The 16,962-nt window shown below is 50.1% G+C and overlaps 1 protein-coding gene across 4 annotated transcripts in view; it reads right to left on the reverse strand.

The window, feature by feature from the left end:
• PLEKHA7 (pleckstrin homology domain containing A7) overlaps nucleotides 1–16,962 on the reverse strand; it is a 164,363-nt gene that overhangs the window by 140,479 nt on the left and 6,922 nt on the right. For all 4 annotated transcript variants that reach the window (XM_075838219.1, XM_075838217.1, XM_075838215.1 and 1 more), the window contains exon 3: nucleotides 12,955–13,012. In XM_075838219.1, coding sequence (XP_075694334.1) covers nucleotides 12,955–13,012 — 58 coding nt within the window. The remainder of the gene's footprint in view (nucleotides 1–12,954; nucleotides 13,013–16,962) is intronic.

The following is a 16,962-nucleotide window of genomic DNA, read 5'->3' on the forward strand; positions in this document are numbered from 1 at the left end:
TCCTCACCACTGCTCAGGAGCCGCCGTTACAGCGCAACGATGACATCACTCCTCACCACTGCTCAGGAGCCGCCGTTACAGCGCAGCGATGACATCACTCCTCACCACTGATCAGGAGCCGCCGTTACAGCGCAGCGATGACATCACTCCTCACCACTGATCAGGAGCCGCCGTTACAGCGCAACGATGACATCACTCCTCACCACTGCTCAGGAGCCGCCGTTACAGCGCAACGATGACATCACTCCTCACCACTGCTCAGGAGCCGCCGTTACAGCGCAGCGATGACATCACTCCTCACCACTGATCAGGAGCCGCCAATACAGCGCAGCGATAACATCACTCCTCACCACTGATCAGGAGCCGCCGTTACAGCGCAGCGATGACATCACTCCTCATCACTGATCAGGAGCCGCCGTTACAGCGCAACGATGACATCACTCCTCACCACTGCTCAGGAGCCGCCGTTACAGCGCAGCGATGACATCACTCCTCACCACTGATCAGGAGCCGCCGTTACAGCACAACGATGACATCACTCCTCACCACTGCTCAGGAGCCGCCGTTACAGCGCAGCGATGACATCACTCCTCACCACTGATCAGGAGCCGCCGTTACAGCGCAACGATGACATCACTCCTCACCACTGCTCAGGAGCCGCCGTTACAGCGCAACGATGACATCACTCCTCACCACTGCTCAGGAGCCGCCGTTACAGCGCAACGATGACATCACTCCTCACCACTGATCAGGAGCCGCCGTTACAGCGCAGCGATGACATCACTCCTCATCACTGATCAGGAGCCGCCGTTACAGCGCAGCGATAACATCACTCCTCACCACTGATCAGGAGCCGCCGTTACAGCGCAACGATGACATCACTCCTCACCACTCATCAGGAGCCGCCGTTACAGCGCAGCGATGACATCACTCCTCACCATTGATCAGGAGCCGCCGTTACAGCGCAACGATGACATCACTCCTCACCACTGATCAGGAGCCGCCAATACAGCGCAGCGATGACATCACTCCTCACCACTGATCAGGAGCCGCCGTTACAGCGCAACGATGACATCAGCAGAGCTGTGCCCTCTGCCAGGGTCCTGACTGCGGGGTCAACAGATGGTTCCCTGTAATTAACGTGCCAGAGCCGCGCCACCAGCTGGTAATCCAGGAACGCCGACTAATCCGACTAAACAGGACACTCAGCCCCAGCCCGGTGACCCCACAACAAGACAGACACTCAGCCCCAGCCCGGTGACCCCCACAACAGGACAGACACTCAGCCCCAGCCCGGTGACCCCCCACAACAGGACAGACACTCAGCCCCAGCCCGGTGACGCCCCACAACAGGACAGACACTCAGCCCCAGCTTGGTGACCCCCCACAACAGGACAGACACTCAGCCCCAGCCCGGTGACCCCCCACAACAGGACAGACACTCAGCCCCAGCCCGGTGACCCCCCACAACAGGACAGACACTCAGCCCCAGCCCGGTGACCCCCCACAACAGGACAGACACTCAGCCCCAGCCCGGTGACCCCCCACAACAGGACAGACACTGAGCCCCAGGCCGGTGACCCCCCACAACAGGACAGACACTCAGCCCCAGCCCGGTGACCCCCACAACAGGACAGACAGTCAGCCCCAGCCCGGTGACCCCCCACAACAGGACAGACACTCAGCCCCAGCCTGGTGAACCCCCACAACAGGACAGACACTCAGCCCCAGCCCGGTGACCCCCCACAACAGGACAGACACTCAGCCCAGCGCGGTGACCCCCCACAACAGGACAGACACTCAGCCCCAGCCCAGTGACCCCACAACAGGACAGACACTCAGCCCCAGCCCGGTGAACCCCCACAACAGGACAGACACTCAGCCCCAGCCCGGTGACCCCCACAACAGGACAGACACTCAGCCCCAGCCCGGTGACCCCCACAACAGGACAGACACTCAGCCCCAGCCCGGTGACCCCCACAACAGGACAGACACTCAGCCCCAGCCCGGTGAAAGAGCGGCAGCGTCCATGAGGCCGAAAACCCAATCATTCACACAGACATCATTGAACCCACGCAGGGTCTGTGTCCGGCTACAACGAGGTCATTACAATCATGTATTAGACCAGTGGGGGGCGCAACCGCGAATGTAACCCCTCCCCCGCCATCTTCAATACAAGTGTCACTCTAGAGGGGGCAAAGGTCGCCATCACGGACCGCAGCGGCCGGGTAAGGAGAGCGCCATCTTCAGGACCACTGGCTAGTACAGGGCCTGAGGGGCGTGGTGCAGTCATGCCCCGCCCCTTGAGAGCCCGCACTAGATATAACACAGCGGATCAGTCTCACCTGGAGAGTTCCTTTAAGCTGCAATGTGACATTATACGGATACAAATCCAAACTCGCCAGGACGCGGATTCTAGTGACGACCCCCCCGCATCACTGCAGTCTGCTACTACAGCGATGTTTTCCTGCAGCTGCTCGGATGTCAGATCACGGGGGATATACACAATCCTGGGGGCAGTCATCCATTATACATCGCTTCTCCCCGCAGGTGGAGCGGACTGATGTAGTAATCACTCCTCCCAGTATGGGGGCTACCTCTGCGGCTGGACAAAAGATCTGGGGGAGAAAATATAGGGTGGTCACCCAGCTTTCCAAGACTCCTGAGCGGCAACTCTGCATAGGACTTTTGTGAAATAAGCCTTGCCCCTGCATATCGAATACGCCAATCCAGAAAGCTGGGTACAAAGTCTGTGGGATCTGTAACAGCGGCCATATTAGTTGTCACCCAGCTTTCCCAGGATCAGATATAACGAAGGAACGGCAGGAGAGAACGTGTCAGAAGAGGACGCACATTTACTAGGGGTCTTATATTCTGGGGGTGCGGGATGTGTCTGCTGTATGGGGCACAGGAGGATAGGAGGCAGAATGGCGCGGTGGCCGCTTCCATTTGTCGTGAGTGACCGTAAATCTTGCGCTACTTTAACTCTACACCTATAAATGTCTGACAGCGACTCGGGGGAACTTTATTATAGCAGCGGAAAGACGGCGAGAGATTAATACACAAGGCGACGCCGCGCAGATATTACAGCGCAATAAAACAGCCGCCTCATCGTCTACTTATAATAAGGACTGTACACCATGTGGCGGTTATTACACGGACGGCAGCAGCAGATACCGCCACCCACACGGTGATACCGCTGCCTGTACAATCCGAGGACGCCGGCGCCTTCATACAACATCAACACGAATAACAGAAACAGGATTATAATGTGCCGGATATTATACAGGAGGATTCAAGATGGACTCACAATTATCCTGCACGTAACGAGACCGTCCGGACATTCACAGGTCACATCCAGAGCTGCATTCACAATCCTACTCTTACATCATGTTTTATACTTACCCGCTCCTCTTATATCACTGCTGTACTATTATATCCTCCAGTCCTTACATCTATATATGGGACTGATATCAGCCGCTCCTCTTATAACGCTGCTGTACTATTATATCCTCCAGTCCTTACATCTATATATGTGACTGATATCAGCCGCTCCTCTTATATCACTGCTGTACTATTATATCCTCCAGTCCTTACATCTATATATGTGACTGATATCAGCCGCTCCTCTTATATCACTGCTGTACTATTATATCCTCCAGTCCTTACATCTATATATGTGACTGATATCAGCCGCTCCTCTTATATCACTGCTGTACTATTATATCCTCCAGTCCTTACATCTATATATGTGACTGATATCAGCCGCTCCTCTTATATCACTGCTGTACTATTATATCCTCCAGTCCTTACATCTATATATGTGACTGATATCTGCCGCTCCTCTTATATCACTGCTGTACTATTATATCCTCCAGTCCTTACATCTATATATGTGACTGATATCAGCCGCTCCTCTTATATCACTGCTGTACTATTATATCCTCCAGTCCTTACATCTATATATGTGACTGATATCAGCCGCTCCTCTTATATCACTGCTGTACTATTATATCCTCCAGTCCTTACATCTATATATGTGACTGATATCAGCCGCTCCTCTTATATCACTGCTGTACTATTATATCCTGCAGTCCTTACATATATATATGTGACTGATATCAGCCGCTCCTCTTATATCACTGCTGTACTATTATATCCTCCAGTCCTTACATCTCTATATGTGACTGATATCAGCCGCTCCTCTTATATCACTGCTGTACTATTATATCATCCAGTCCTTACATCTATATATGTGACTGATATCAGCCGCTCCTCTTATATCACTGCTGTACTATTATATCCTCCAGTCCTTACATCTATATATGTGACTGATATCAGCCGCTCCTCTTATATCACTGCTGTGCTATTATATCCTCCAGTCCTTACATCTATATATGTGACTGATATCAGCCGCTCCTCTTATATCACTGCTGTACTATTATATCCTCCAGTCCTTACATCTATATATATATGACTGATATCAGCCGCTCCTCTTATATCACTGCTGTACTATTATATCCTCCAGTCCTTACATCTATATATGTGACTGATATCAGCCGCTCCTCTTATATCACAGCTGTACTATTATATCCTCCAGTCCTTACATCTATATATGTGATTGATATCAGCCGCTCCTCTTATAACACTGCTGTACTATTATATCCTCCAGTCCTTACATCTATATATGTGACTGATATCAGCCGCTCTTCTTATATCACTGCTGTACTATTATATCCTCCAGTCCTTACATCTATATATGTGACTGATATCAGCCGCTCCTCTTATATCACTGCTGTACTATTATATCCTCCAGTCCTTACATCTATATATGTGACTGATATCAGCCGCTCCTCTTATATCACAGCTGTACTATTATATCCTCCAGTCCTTACATCTATATATGTGACTGATATCAGCCGCTCCTCCTATATCACTGCTGTACTATTATATCTTCCAGTCCTTACATCTATATATGACTGATATCAGCCGCTCCTCTTATATCACTGCTGTACTATTATATCATCCAGTCCTTACATCTATATATGTGCCTGATATCAGCCGCTCCTCTTATATCACTGCTGTACTATTATATCCTCCAGTCCTTACATCTATATATGTGACTGATATCAGCCGCTCCTCTTATATCACTGCTGTACTATTATATCCTCCAGTCCTTACATCTATATATGTGACTGATATCAGCCGCTCCTCTTATAACACTGCTGTACTATTATATCCTCCAGTCCTTACATCTATATATGTGACTGATATCAGCCGCTCCTCTTATATCACTGCTGTACTATTATATCCTCCAGTCCTTACATCTATATATGTGACTGATATCAGCCTCTCCTCTTATATCACTGCTGTACTATTATATCCTCCAGTCCTTACATCTATATATGTGACTGATATCAGCCGCTCCTCTTATATCACTGCTGTACTATTATATCCTCCAGTCCTTACATCTATATATGGGACTGATATCAGCCGCTCCTCTTATATCACTGCTGTATTATTATATCCTCCAGGCCTTACATCTATATGTGACTGATATCGGCCGCTCCTCTTATAACACTGCTGTACTATTATATCCTCCAGTCCTTACATCTATATATGTGACTGATATCAGCCGCTCCTCTTATATCACTGCTGTACTATTATATCCTCCAGTCCTTACATCTATATATGTGACTGATATCAGCCTCTCCTCTTATATCACTGCTGTACTATTATATCCTCCAGTCCTTACATCTATATATGTGACTGATATCAGCCGCTCCTCTTATATCACTGCTGTACTATTATATCCTCCAGTCCTTACATCTATATATGGGACTGATATCAGCCGCTCCTCTTATATCACTGCTGTACTATTATATCATCCAGTCCTTACATCTATATATGTGCCTGATATCAGCCGCTCCTCTTATATCACTGCTGTACTATTATATCCTCCAGTCCTTACATCTATATATGTGACTGATATCAGCCGCTCTTCTTATATCACTGCTGTACTATTATATCCCCCAGTCCTTACATCTATATATGTGACTGATATCAGCCGCTCCTCTTATATCACTGCTGTACTATTATATCCTCCAGTCCTTACATCTATATATGTGACTGATATCAGCCGCTCCTCTTATATCACTGCTGTACTATTATATCCTCCAGTCCTTACATCTATATATGTGACTGATATCAGCCGCTCCTCTTATATCACTGCTGTACTATTATATCCTCCAGTCCTTACATCTATATATGTGATATCAGCCGCTCCTCTTATAACACTGCTGTACTATTATATCCTCCAGTCCTCACATCTATATATGTGACTGATATCAGCCGCTCCTCTTATATCACTGCTGTACTATTATATCCTCCAGTCCTTACATCTATATATGTGACTGATATCAGCCGCTCCTCTTATATCACTGCTGTACTATTATATCCTCCAGTCCTTACATCTATATATGTGACTGATATCAGCCGCTCCTCTTATATCACTGCTGTACAATTATATCCTCAAGTCCTTACATCTATATATGTGACTGATATCAGCCGCTCCTCTTATATCACAGCTGTACTATTATATCCTCCAGTCCTTACATCTATATATGTGACTGATATCAGCCGCTCCTCCTATATCACTGCTGTACTATTATATCCTCCAATCCTTACATCTATATATGTGACTGATATCAGCCGCTCCTGTTATATCACTGCTGTACTATTATATCCTCCAGTCCTTACATCTATATATGTGACTGATATCAGCCGCTCCTCTTATATCACTGCTGTACTATTATATCCTCCAGTCCTTACATCTATATATGTGACTGATATCAGCCGCTCCTCTTATATCACTGCTGTACTATTATATCCTCCAGTCCTTACATCTATATATGTGACTGATATCAGCCGCTCCTCTTATATCACTGCTGTACTATTATATCCTCCAGTCCTCACATCTATATATGTGACTGATATCAGCCGCTCCTCTTATATCACTGCTGTACTATTATATCCTCCAGACCTTACATCTATATATATGACTGATATCAGCCGCTCCTCTTATATCACTGCTGTACAATTATATCCTCCAGTCCTTACATCTATATATGTGACTGATATCAGCCGCTCCTCTTATATCACTGCTGTACTATTATATCCTCCAGTCCTTACATCTATATATGTGACTGATATCAGCCGCTCCTCTTATATCACTGCTGTACTATTATATCCCCCAGTCCTTACATCTATGTGACTGATATCAGCCGCTCCTCTTATAACACTGCTGTACTATTATATCCTCCAGTCCTTACATCTATATATGTGACTGATATCAGCCCCTCCTCTTATATCACTGCTGTACAATTATATCCTCCAGTCCTTACATCTATATATGTGACTGATATCAGCCGCTCCTCTTATATCACTGCTGTACTATTATATCCTCCAATCCTTACATCTATATATGTGACTGATATCAGCCGCTCCTGTTATATCACTGCTGTACTATTATATCCTCCAGTCCTTACATCTATATATGTGACTGATATCAGCCGCTCCTCTTATATCACTGCTATACTATTATATCCTCCAGTCCTTACATCTATATATGTGACTGATATCAGCCGCTCCTCTTATATCACTGCTGTACTATTATATCCTCCAGTCCTTACATCTATATATGTGACTGATATCAGCCGCTCCTCTTATATCACTGCTATACTATTATATCTTCCAGTCCTTACATCTATATATGTGACTGATATCAGCCGCTCCTCTTATATCACTGCTGTACTATTATATCCTCCAGTCCTTACATCTATATATGTGACTGATATCAGCCGCTCCTCTTATATCACTGCTGTACTATTATATCCTCCTGTCCTTACATCTATATATGTGACTGATATCAGCCGCTCCTCTTATATCACTGCTGTACTATTATATCCTCCAGTCCTTACATCTATATATGTGACTGATATCAGCGGCTCCTCTTATATCACTGCTGTACTATTATATCCTCCAGTCCTTACATCTATATATGTGACTGATATCAGCCGCTCCTCTTATAACACTGCTGTACTATTATATCCTCCAGTCCTTACATCTATATATGTGACTGATATCAGCCGCTCCTCTTATAACGCTGCTGTACTATTATATCCTCCAGTCCTTACATCTATATATGTGACTGATATCAGCCGCTCCTCTTATATCACTGCTGTACTATTATATCCTCCAGTCCTTACATCTATATATGTGACTGATATCAGCCGCTCCTCTTATATCAGTGCTGTACTATTATATCCTCAGTCCTTACATCTATTTATATGTGACTGATATCAGCCGCTCCTCTTATATCACTGCTGTACTATTATATCCTCCAGAGACATTACATCATATGTGACTGATATCAGCCGCTCCTCTTATATCACTGCTGTACTATTATATCCTCCAGTCCTTACATCTATATATGTGACTGATATCAGCCGCTCCTCTTATATCACTGCTGTACTATTATATCCTCCAGCCCTTACATCTATATATGTGACTGATATCAGCCGCTCCTCTTATATCACTGCTGTACTATTATATCCTCCAGTCCTTACATCTATATATGTGACTGATATCAGCCGCTCCTCTTATATCACTGCTGTACTATTATATACTCCAGTCCTTACATCTATATATGTGACATCAGCCGCTCCTCTTATATCACTGCTGTACTATTATATCCTCCAGTCCTTACATCTATATATGTGACTGATATCAGCCGCTCCTCTTATATCACTGCTGTACTATTATATCCTCCAGTCCTTACATCTATATATGTGACTGATATCAGCCGCTCCTCTTATAACGCTGCTGTACTGTTATAAGCCGTGTCCTGGTCCTCTCGGTTCCGTCGCTGTACTTGGCTTCTTCCATTGCCGAGGAGATTAGAAATGTGAACCTCCCGCAGTTATAAATTATACATGGGACGTCGGGGACTTTCTTTTGGGGATCCGCTTCGTTTCTTAGCAACTTGGTCACTTGGACGAGATCCCGCGTGCAAGCTCTAAGTGTAAGGAACTGGGACTGTCGCCATCGTCGCGTTCAGGGGCGGTTATAAAACTGCGCTGTCACTGGGACCCGACTCCTCAGGAACGTCAGGTGTCCGGGAACAGGACGCACACAGATCATGTAAAAGGACAGATTTAGGGCTTTTCCACCGTCGCTCACCCAGCTTTTCACACACCCTGAACGGCACCGTGTTACATCTCATCTGCTGTCCTGCCAGTGTCAGTCTTTACTGTCATTCTATTCATGAACCAGGGAGCTCAGGAAGAACATCTATAGGCCAGTGCTGGAGAGCAGGGAATTCTGAGGCGCACGATCCAAACTTCTGCACCTCAACATGTACGAGTCCTCAGTCCCGTCACATCCCGGTACCGGCTAAACAACGCGCCCCCTCCCCCAGTCCTCTGCCCACAAGGAGGCGCTAAAGATGTGGCATGAAATAGCAGGTAACCAGCGCCCTCCCGAGGACGGGCCGGAGATTGTCAGCTCCTGTGATCCTACAGAGGTCGACTGATGCTAATCACCCTGTGACCCCGCGATCCTGCCCGCCGACCGGCAGCGATGACATCACTCACACGAGCAGCGTCAACTATCCACCTACAAGAGCGACCCGACCCCCGACCGCACTCATGGGGGAGTCGTTTATTCGCTGGACCTTCATCGTGTTTCCCCCGGGGGGGGGGGGGGGGGGAGGGGTCTGGCCGCTGCTCCCCGTATGTAAGGAGAGGGATCCAGCGATTATCTCATGACAACGCGCACGAGTCACGCGGTTATGGATGCCACGTCTCTACGGGATGCATGACGCCCCTCGTGACATCACTCGCAGCAGAACACGAGAGCCGCGTATACAGGACGATTACACGGCACGTCATTTCTGGGGTTGTATGTACGGAGCACGTCACTGGACTCCAGGAGGGTCATCCATTACGTGGACAGAAACGTGATCATCCATTAGCGTGGACGGAACGACCGGCGGCGCGCGGAATGACGAGCATTCCTATTATTCTACACTGCGCGGAAACCAACATGGAAATAAAAGCGACGCCATCTCCGTATAAAAGACCGTCCAGCATGAAGAAGACGCCAATATCACGCTCGCTGCCGCCCCACCGCTCGCTGCAGCTCCACCGCTCGCCGCCGCCCCACCGCTCGCCGCCGTCTCCGGCACAGAATTCTACAGTCTGTTCCTCAAAGACATGAAAAATACTCACCAAGAACGTAACAGAAGCGAAAGCCGCGACCGCCAGCGCCGTACGAGACAGACGGCGGGAGAAATACAAACAGTCACATGACGGGGGAGGGACACGGCGGCCGTAACACCCAGCATCGCCCCCATCGTAGGACTACACACCCCAGAGCTGGGTGATGATAGGGTGGCAGGAGGCGGAGTCACTGGCGCTCAGGACACTTGGAAAGTTGGGTGAACCCCCGGCATCACTGACAGCTTCCTGGGGCAGGGGATCATTACAACAGCTGGGCGTGAACATGGCTGCCACGGCGATGATAACCCAACTTTCCCAGACGCCCCAAGAAGAGAATATCTGGGCCCTTCAGGAGTCCGGGAAAGCTGGGTGATCAACTACGGGAGCGGTAATAGTAGCCATACTGCATAGGACTGATACCGGTGTAGGAGCGTGGCCCCCAGGAGCCTCCTGGTCCCAGTGCAGAGACTGCGGCTTCAGAGGACGAAGACTGAGGCGGCGGGAGCGACATTCCTGCCAGATCACAAACCATTAACCCTTCCCGCTCCTGCTGCCGCTGTATGCACAAGGGGAGTGTCAGCTGATACCAGCCATCGCCATAGCGACCAAACACAACTCGGCGCGGAGGGAGCACACCAACACCACGGCACGCCTAGAAAACAAACGCCACATTGGCGCCAAATTAAAGCTGTCGTTTTACCTTATTAAAGAGTCGTTCTCCTCGCACTCCGAGCCCAGAACAGGACACCCCCCAAATCCACAAAATGTCAGGCCTCTCCGTTATCACCGCTCATCTCCCGGATACAGGCGCAAGGGGCGGAGCTTAGACATTACTCGTAACTCACCCGCTGCCGACACACAACGGACTGATGTAATTACAGGTGATCGCCCTGGTTGTCATGGCTACGGCCTGTATATACCGTGAGCTGCTGACGGACCCTCCCCCAGTATATCTACTACAAGTATTTACAGACAGGACCCTGGATGTAGCCATGACAACCAGGATAAAAACCTCCATTCTTTACACTGCAGGATGAATCCTGAACTGGAGAACGCTGAGCGGTTTATATTACAAAGCGATGACTTCTTATTTTATGACTGAACAGATTTCTGCATAAAAACGTTTGCGTGGCGTAATCTGCGGGAAGGCAGAGCGGTACCGCACAAGACCGCCGCCATTACTGGAGAGAGACGTCCCACCCCGGACCGCGCCATCATTGTGACACGCCGGGGACGTCCATTACTAGAACTCCATTTATTACATTTTGTGTAAATTTAAGTCACGTCACCGGAACGCTGCGCAAATGTTTACAACCCGCAAAGTTATATCAACAATCTGTGTCATCAAAGAGCGCGGTGCGAATACCGGAAAACCGCAACCTGGGACACAGAGGGGGAGGGTAATCATCAGTCTGCAGTCAGATCTCGGCCTCCATCGCTTCACACTTATACTGGAGTCATCGGTTCTGTCCACATTTGCGTTACCCGCCGCTCCGGACCGTCACGGAGCCAATATCATTCCCAGTGTGAACAGAGCCTCAAGAGCAGAAATCTAACGAAGACACAAACTCAACATGAAGCCGATCACCAGCTGGGGCGCAGAGCGGTATAATCCGAAGGGAATCAGACCACAGATCAGCGCGGTGACGACAGCGTTATGGGGTGAGGATCGGCAGCACATTGATAATCATCAGTGACAGGAAGAGACCAAACCGCCGCCAGCGTGACGGCAGCCGGACCAACGAACCCGTGTCACCAAGTTATGTACAGTCCTACCGGGTGACACGGCATCAGCAGCAGTGACCAGGCCATCTGAACGCACCGCAGAACAGCCAATCAGGGGCCAGAGCGAGTGATCCCACAACAGCCAATCAGGGGTCAGAGCGAGCGATCCCACAACAGCCAATCAGGGGCCAGAGCGAGCGATCCCACATCAGCCACTCAGGGGCCAGAGCGAGTGATCCCACAACAGCCAATCAGGGGCCAGAGCGAGTGATCCCACAACAGCCAATCAGGGGCCAGAGCGAGCGATCCCACAACAGCCAATCAGGGGCCAGAGCGAGCGATCCCACAACAGCCAATCAGGGGCCAGAGCGAGTGATCCCACAACAGCCAATCAGGGGCCAGAGCGAGTGATCCCACAACAGCCAATCAGGGGCCAGAGCGAGCGATCCCACAACAGCCAATCAGGGGCCAGAGCGAGCGATCCCACAACAGCCAATCAGGGGCCAGAGCGAGCGATCCCACATCAGCCACTCAGGGGCCAGAGCGAGTGATCCCACAACAGCCAATCAGGGGCCAGAGCGAGCGATCCCACATCAGCCAATCAGGGGCCAGAGTGAGCGATCCCACATCAGCCACTCAGGGGCCAGAGTGAGCGATCCCACATCAGCCACTCAGGGGCCAGAGCGAGCGATCCCACATCAGCCACTCAGGGGCCAGAGCGAGCGATCCCACATCAGCCACTCAGGGGCCAGAGCGAGCGATCCCACATCAGCCACTCAGGGGCCAGAGCGAGCGATCCCGGATGTGTCCAGGCTGCAGCGCACAGTCATGTGATTACAGGTGATATAATATATGACGGATATAATGGCAGGTAGTGACAGGCATCCAGCGGCCGGTGCTGGTGACCCGCAGGACATTCAGGGGGCAGTGTCACCCACAATGTACTCACTCAATGAAGAAGCTGGCGCCCTCGTCGGTGAATCCTTCCTCCCAGCCGCGGGACAGATCTGTAAAGAGACAAGACAAGATGTGAGCGGGACACGAGGCCGGACCCCGCCATCAACCCCTCACCCCTGATACCACCAATACAGCCAACAAGTGGGCATTATATCCCGGGACAACTGGGACACACGACCACGAGGATGGTGGAGCGGAACCGGCGACACCCCCTCCCCCGCCAGACGCTCCACAAACATTTCCATTATATGTATTAGAAGCTTCAGTACAACTGTGAGGACAAATCATCATCCCCATCAGACAAATCATCATCCCCATCATCCCCAGGGGACAAATCATCATCCCCAGGGGACAAATCATCATCCCCAGGAGACAAATCATCATCCCCATCATCCCCAGGAGACAAATCATCATCCCCATCATCCCCAGGAGACAAATCATCATCCCCAGGACTGTACAAGGACGTGCCCCCTCTGACCACCACATAAAGGTAATACATTGCATTACGTCTCCCAGAATCCTCTGCTTGTTCAGTGTCTGCACGGAGCTCAAAAGATATCAAGACCGAGGTTCCCAACATGTACCCCACAGGTGAGTAGACATGGAAGGATACTACTAATACTCCACAGGTGGGGGCGGTCCTGTACTGATACTACTAATACTCCACAGGTGGGGGGGGTCCTGTACTGATACTACTAATACTCCACAGGTAGGGGCGGTCCTGTACTGATACTACTAATACTCCACAGGTGGGGGCGGTCCTGTACTAATACTCCACAGTAGGGGGCGGTCCTGTACTGATACTACTAATACTCCACAGGTGGGGGGGTCCTGTACTGATACTACTAATACTCCACAGGTAGGGGCGGTCCTGTACTGATACTACTAATACTCCACAGGTGGGGGCGGTCCTGTACTGATACTACTAATACTCCACAGGTGGGGGGGGTCCTGTACTGATACTACTAATACTCCACAGGTAGGGGCGGTCCTGTACTGATACTACTAATACTCCACAGGTAGGGGCGGTCCTGTACTGATACTACTAATACTCCACAGGTAGGGGCGGTCCTGTACTGATACTACTAATACTCCACAGGTGGGGGGGGTCCTGTACTGATACTACTAATACTCCACAGGTGGGGGCGGTCCTGTACTAATACTCCACAGGAGGGGGCGGTCCTGTACTGATACTACTAATACTCCACAGGTGGGGGGGTCCTGTACTGATACTACTAATACTCCACAGGTGGGGGGGTCCTGTACTGATACTACTAATACTCCACAGGTGGGGGCAGTCCTGTACTGATACTACTAATACTCCACAGGTGGGGGCGGTCCTGTACTGATACTACTAATACTCGACAGGTGGGGGCGGTCCTGTACTAATACTACTAATACTCCACAGGTGGGGGGGCAGTCCTGTACTGATACTACTAATACTCCACAGGTGGGGGGGTCCTGTACTGATACTCCTAATACTCCACAGGTGGGGGCGGTCCTGTACTGATACTCCTAATACTCCACAGGTGGGGGCGGTCCTGTACTAATACTCCACAGGAGGGGGCGGTCCTGTACTGATACTACTAATACTCCACAGGTGGGGGGGCGGTCCTGTACTGATACTACTAATACTCCACAGGTGGGGGGGGCAGTCCTGTACTGATACTACTAATACTCCACAGGTGGGGGGGTCCTGTACTGATACTCCTAATACTCCACAGGTGGGGGCGGTCCTGTACTAATACTCCACAGGAGGGGGCGGTCCTGTACTGATACTACTAATACTCCACAGGTGGGGGGGCGGTCCTGTACTGATACTACTAATACTCCACAGGTGGGGGCGGTCCTGTACTAATACTACTAATACTCCACAGGTGGGGGCGGTCCTGTACTAATACTCCACAGGAGGGGGCGGTCCTGTACTGATACTACTAATACTCCACAGGTGGGGGGGTCCTGTACTGATACTACTAATACTCCACAGGTGGGGGCGATCCTGTACTGATACTACTAATACTCCACAGGTGGGGGCGGTCCTGTACTGATACTACGAATACTCCACAGGAGGGGGCGGTCCTGTACTGATACTACTAATACTCCACAGGTGGGGGGGTCCTGTACTGATACTACTAATACTCCACAGGAGGGGGCGGTCCTGTACTGATACTACTAATACTCCACAGGTGGGAGCGGTCCTGTACTGATACTACTAATACTCCACAGGTGGGGGCGGTCCTGTACTGATACTACTAATACTCCACAGGTGGGGGCGGTCCTGTACTGATACTACTAATACTCCACAGGTGGGGGCGGTCCAGTACTGATACTACTAATACTCCACAGGTGGGGGCGGTCCTGTACTGATACTCCACAGGTGGGGGCGGTCCTGTACTAATACTCCACAGGTAGGGGCGGTCCTGTACTGATACTACTAATACTCCACAGGTGGGGGCGGTCCTGTACTGATACTACTAATACTCCACAGGTGGGGGCGGTCCTGTACTAATACTACTAATACTCCACAGGTGGGGGCGGTCCTGTACTAATACTCCACAGGAGGGGGCGGTCCTGTACTGATACTACTAATACTCCACAGGTGGGGGCGATCCTGTACTGATACTACTAATACTCCACAGGTGGGGGCGGTCCTGTACTGATACTACTAATACTCCACAGGTGGGGGCGATCCTGTACTGATACTACTAATACTCCACAGGTGGGGGCGGTCCTGTACTGATACTACTAATACTCCACAGGTGGGAGCGGTCCTGTACTAATACTCCACAGGAGGGGGCGGTCCTGTACTGATACTACTAATACTCCACAGGTGGGGGCGATCCTGTACTGATACTACTAATACTCCACAGGTGGGGGCGGTCCTGTACTGATACTACTAATACTCCACAGGTGGGGGCGATCCTGTACTGATACTACTAATACTCCACAGGTGGGGGCGGTCCTGTACTGATACTACTAATACTCCACAGGTGGGGGCGGTCCTGTACTGATACTACTAATACTCCACAGGTGGGGGCGGTCCTGTACTGATACTACTAATACTCCACAGGTGGGGGGGTCCTGTACTGATACTACTAATACTCCACAGGTGGGGGGGTCCTGTACTGATAGTACTAATACTCCACAGGTGGGGGGGTCCTGTACTGATACTACTAATACTCCACAGGTGGGGGCGGTCCTGTACTGATACTACTAATACTCCACAGGTGGGGGGCGGTCCTGTACTGATACTACTAATACTCCACAGGTGGGGGCGATCCTGTACTGATACTACTAATACTCCACAGGAGGGGGCGGTCCTGTACTGATACTACTAATATTCCACAGGAGGGGGCGGTCCTGTACTGATACTACTAATACTCCACAGGTGGGGGCGGTCCTGTACTAATACTCCACAGGAGGGGGCGGTCCTGTACTGATACTACTAATACTCCACAGGTGGGGGGCGGTCCTGTACTGATACTACTAATACTCCACAGGTGGGGGCGGTCCTGTACTGATACTACTAATACTCCACAGGTGGGGGCGGTCATGTACTGATACTACTAATACTCCACAGGAGGGGGCGGTCCTGTACTGATACTACTAATACTCCACAGGTGGGGGCGGTCCTGTACTGATACTACTAATACTCCACAGGTGGGGGCGGTCCTGTACTGATACTACTAATACTCCACAGGTGGGGGCGGTCCTGTACTGATACTACTAATACTCCACAGGAGGGGGCGGTCCTGTACTGATACTACTAATACTCCACAGGTGGGGGCGGTCCTGTACTGATGCTACTAATACTCTACAGGTGGGGGCGGTCCTGTACTCATACTACTAATACTCCACAGGTGGGGGGGCGGTCCTGTACGGATACTACTAATACTCCACAGGTGGGGGCGGTCCTGTACTGATACTACTAATACTCCACAGGTGGGGGCGGTCCTGTACTGATACTACTAATACTCCACAGGTGGGGGCGGTCCTGTAC

This window comes from Rhinoderma darwinii, chromosome 9 (genome assembly GCF_050947455.1).
Source record: "Rhinoderma darwinii isolate aRhiDar2 chromosome 9, aRhiDar2.hap1, whole genome shotgun sequence".
Lineage (NCBI taxonomy): Eukaryota > Metazoa > Chordata > Amphibia > Anura > Rhinodermatidae > Rhinoderma > Rhinoderma darwinii.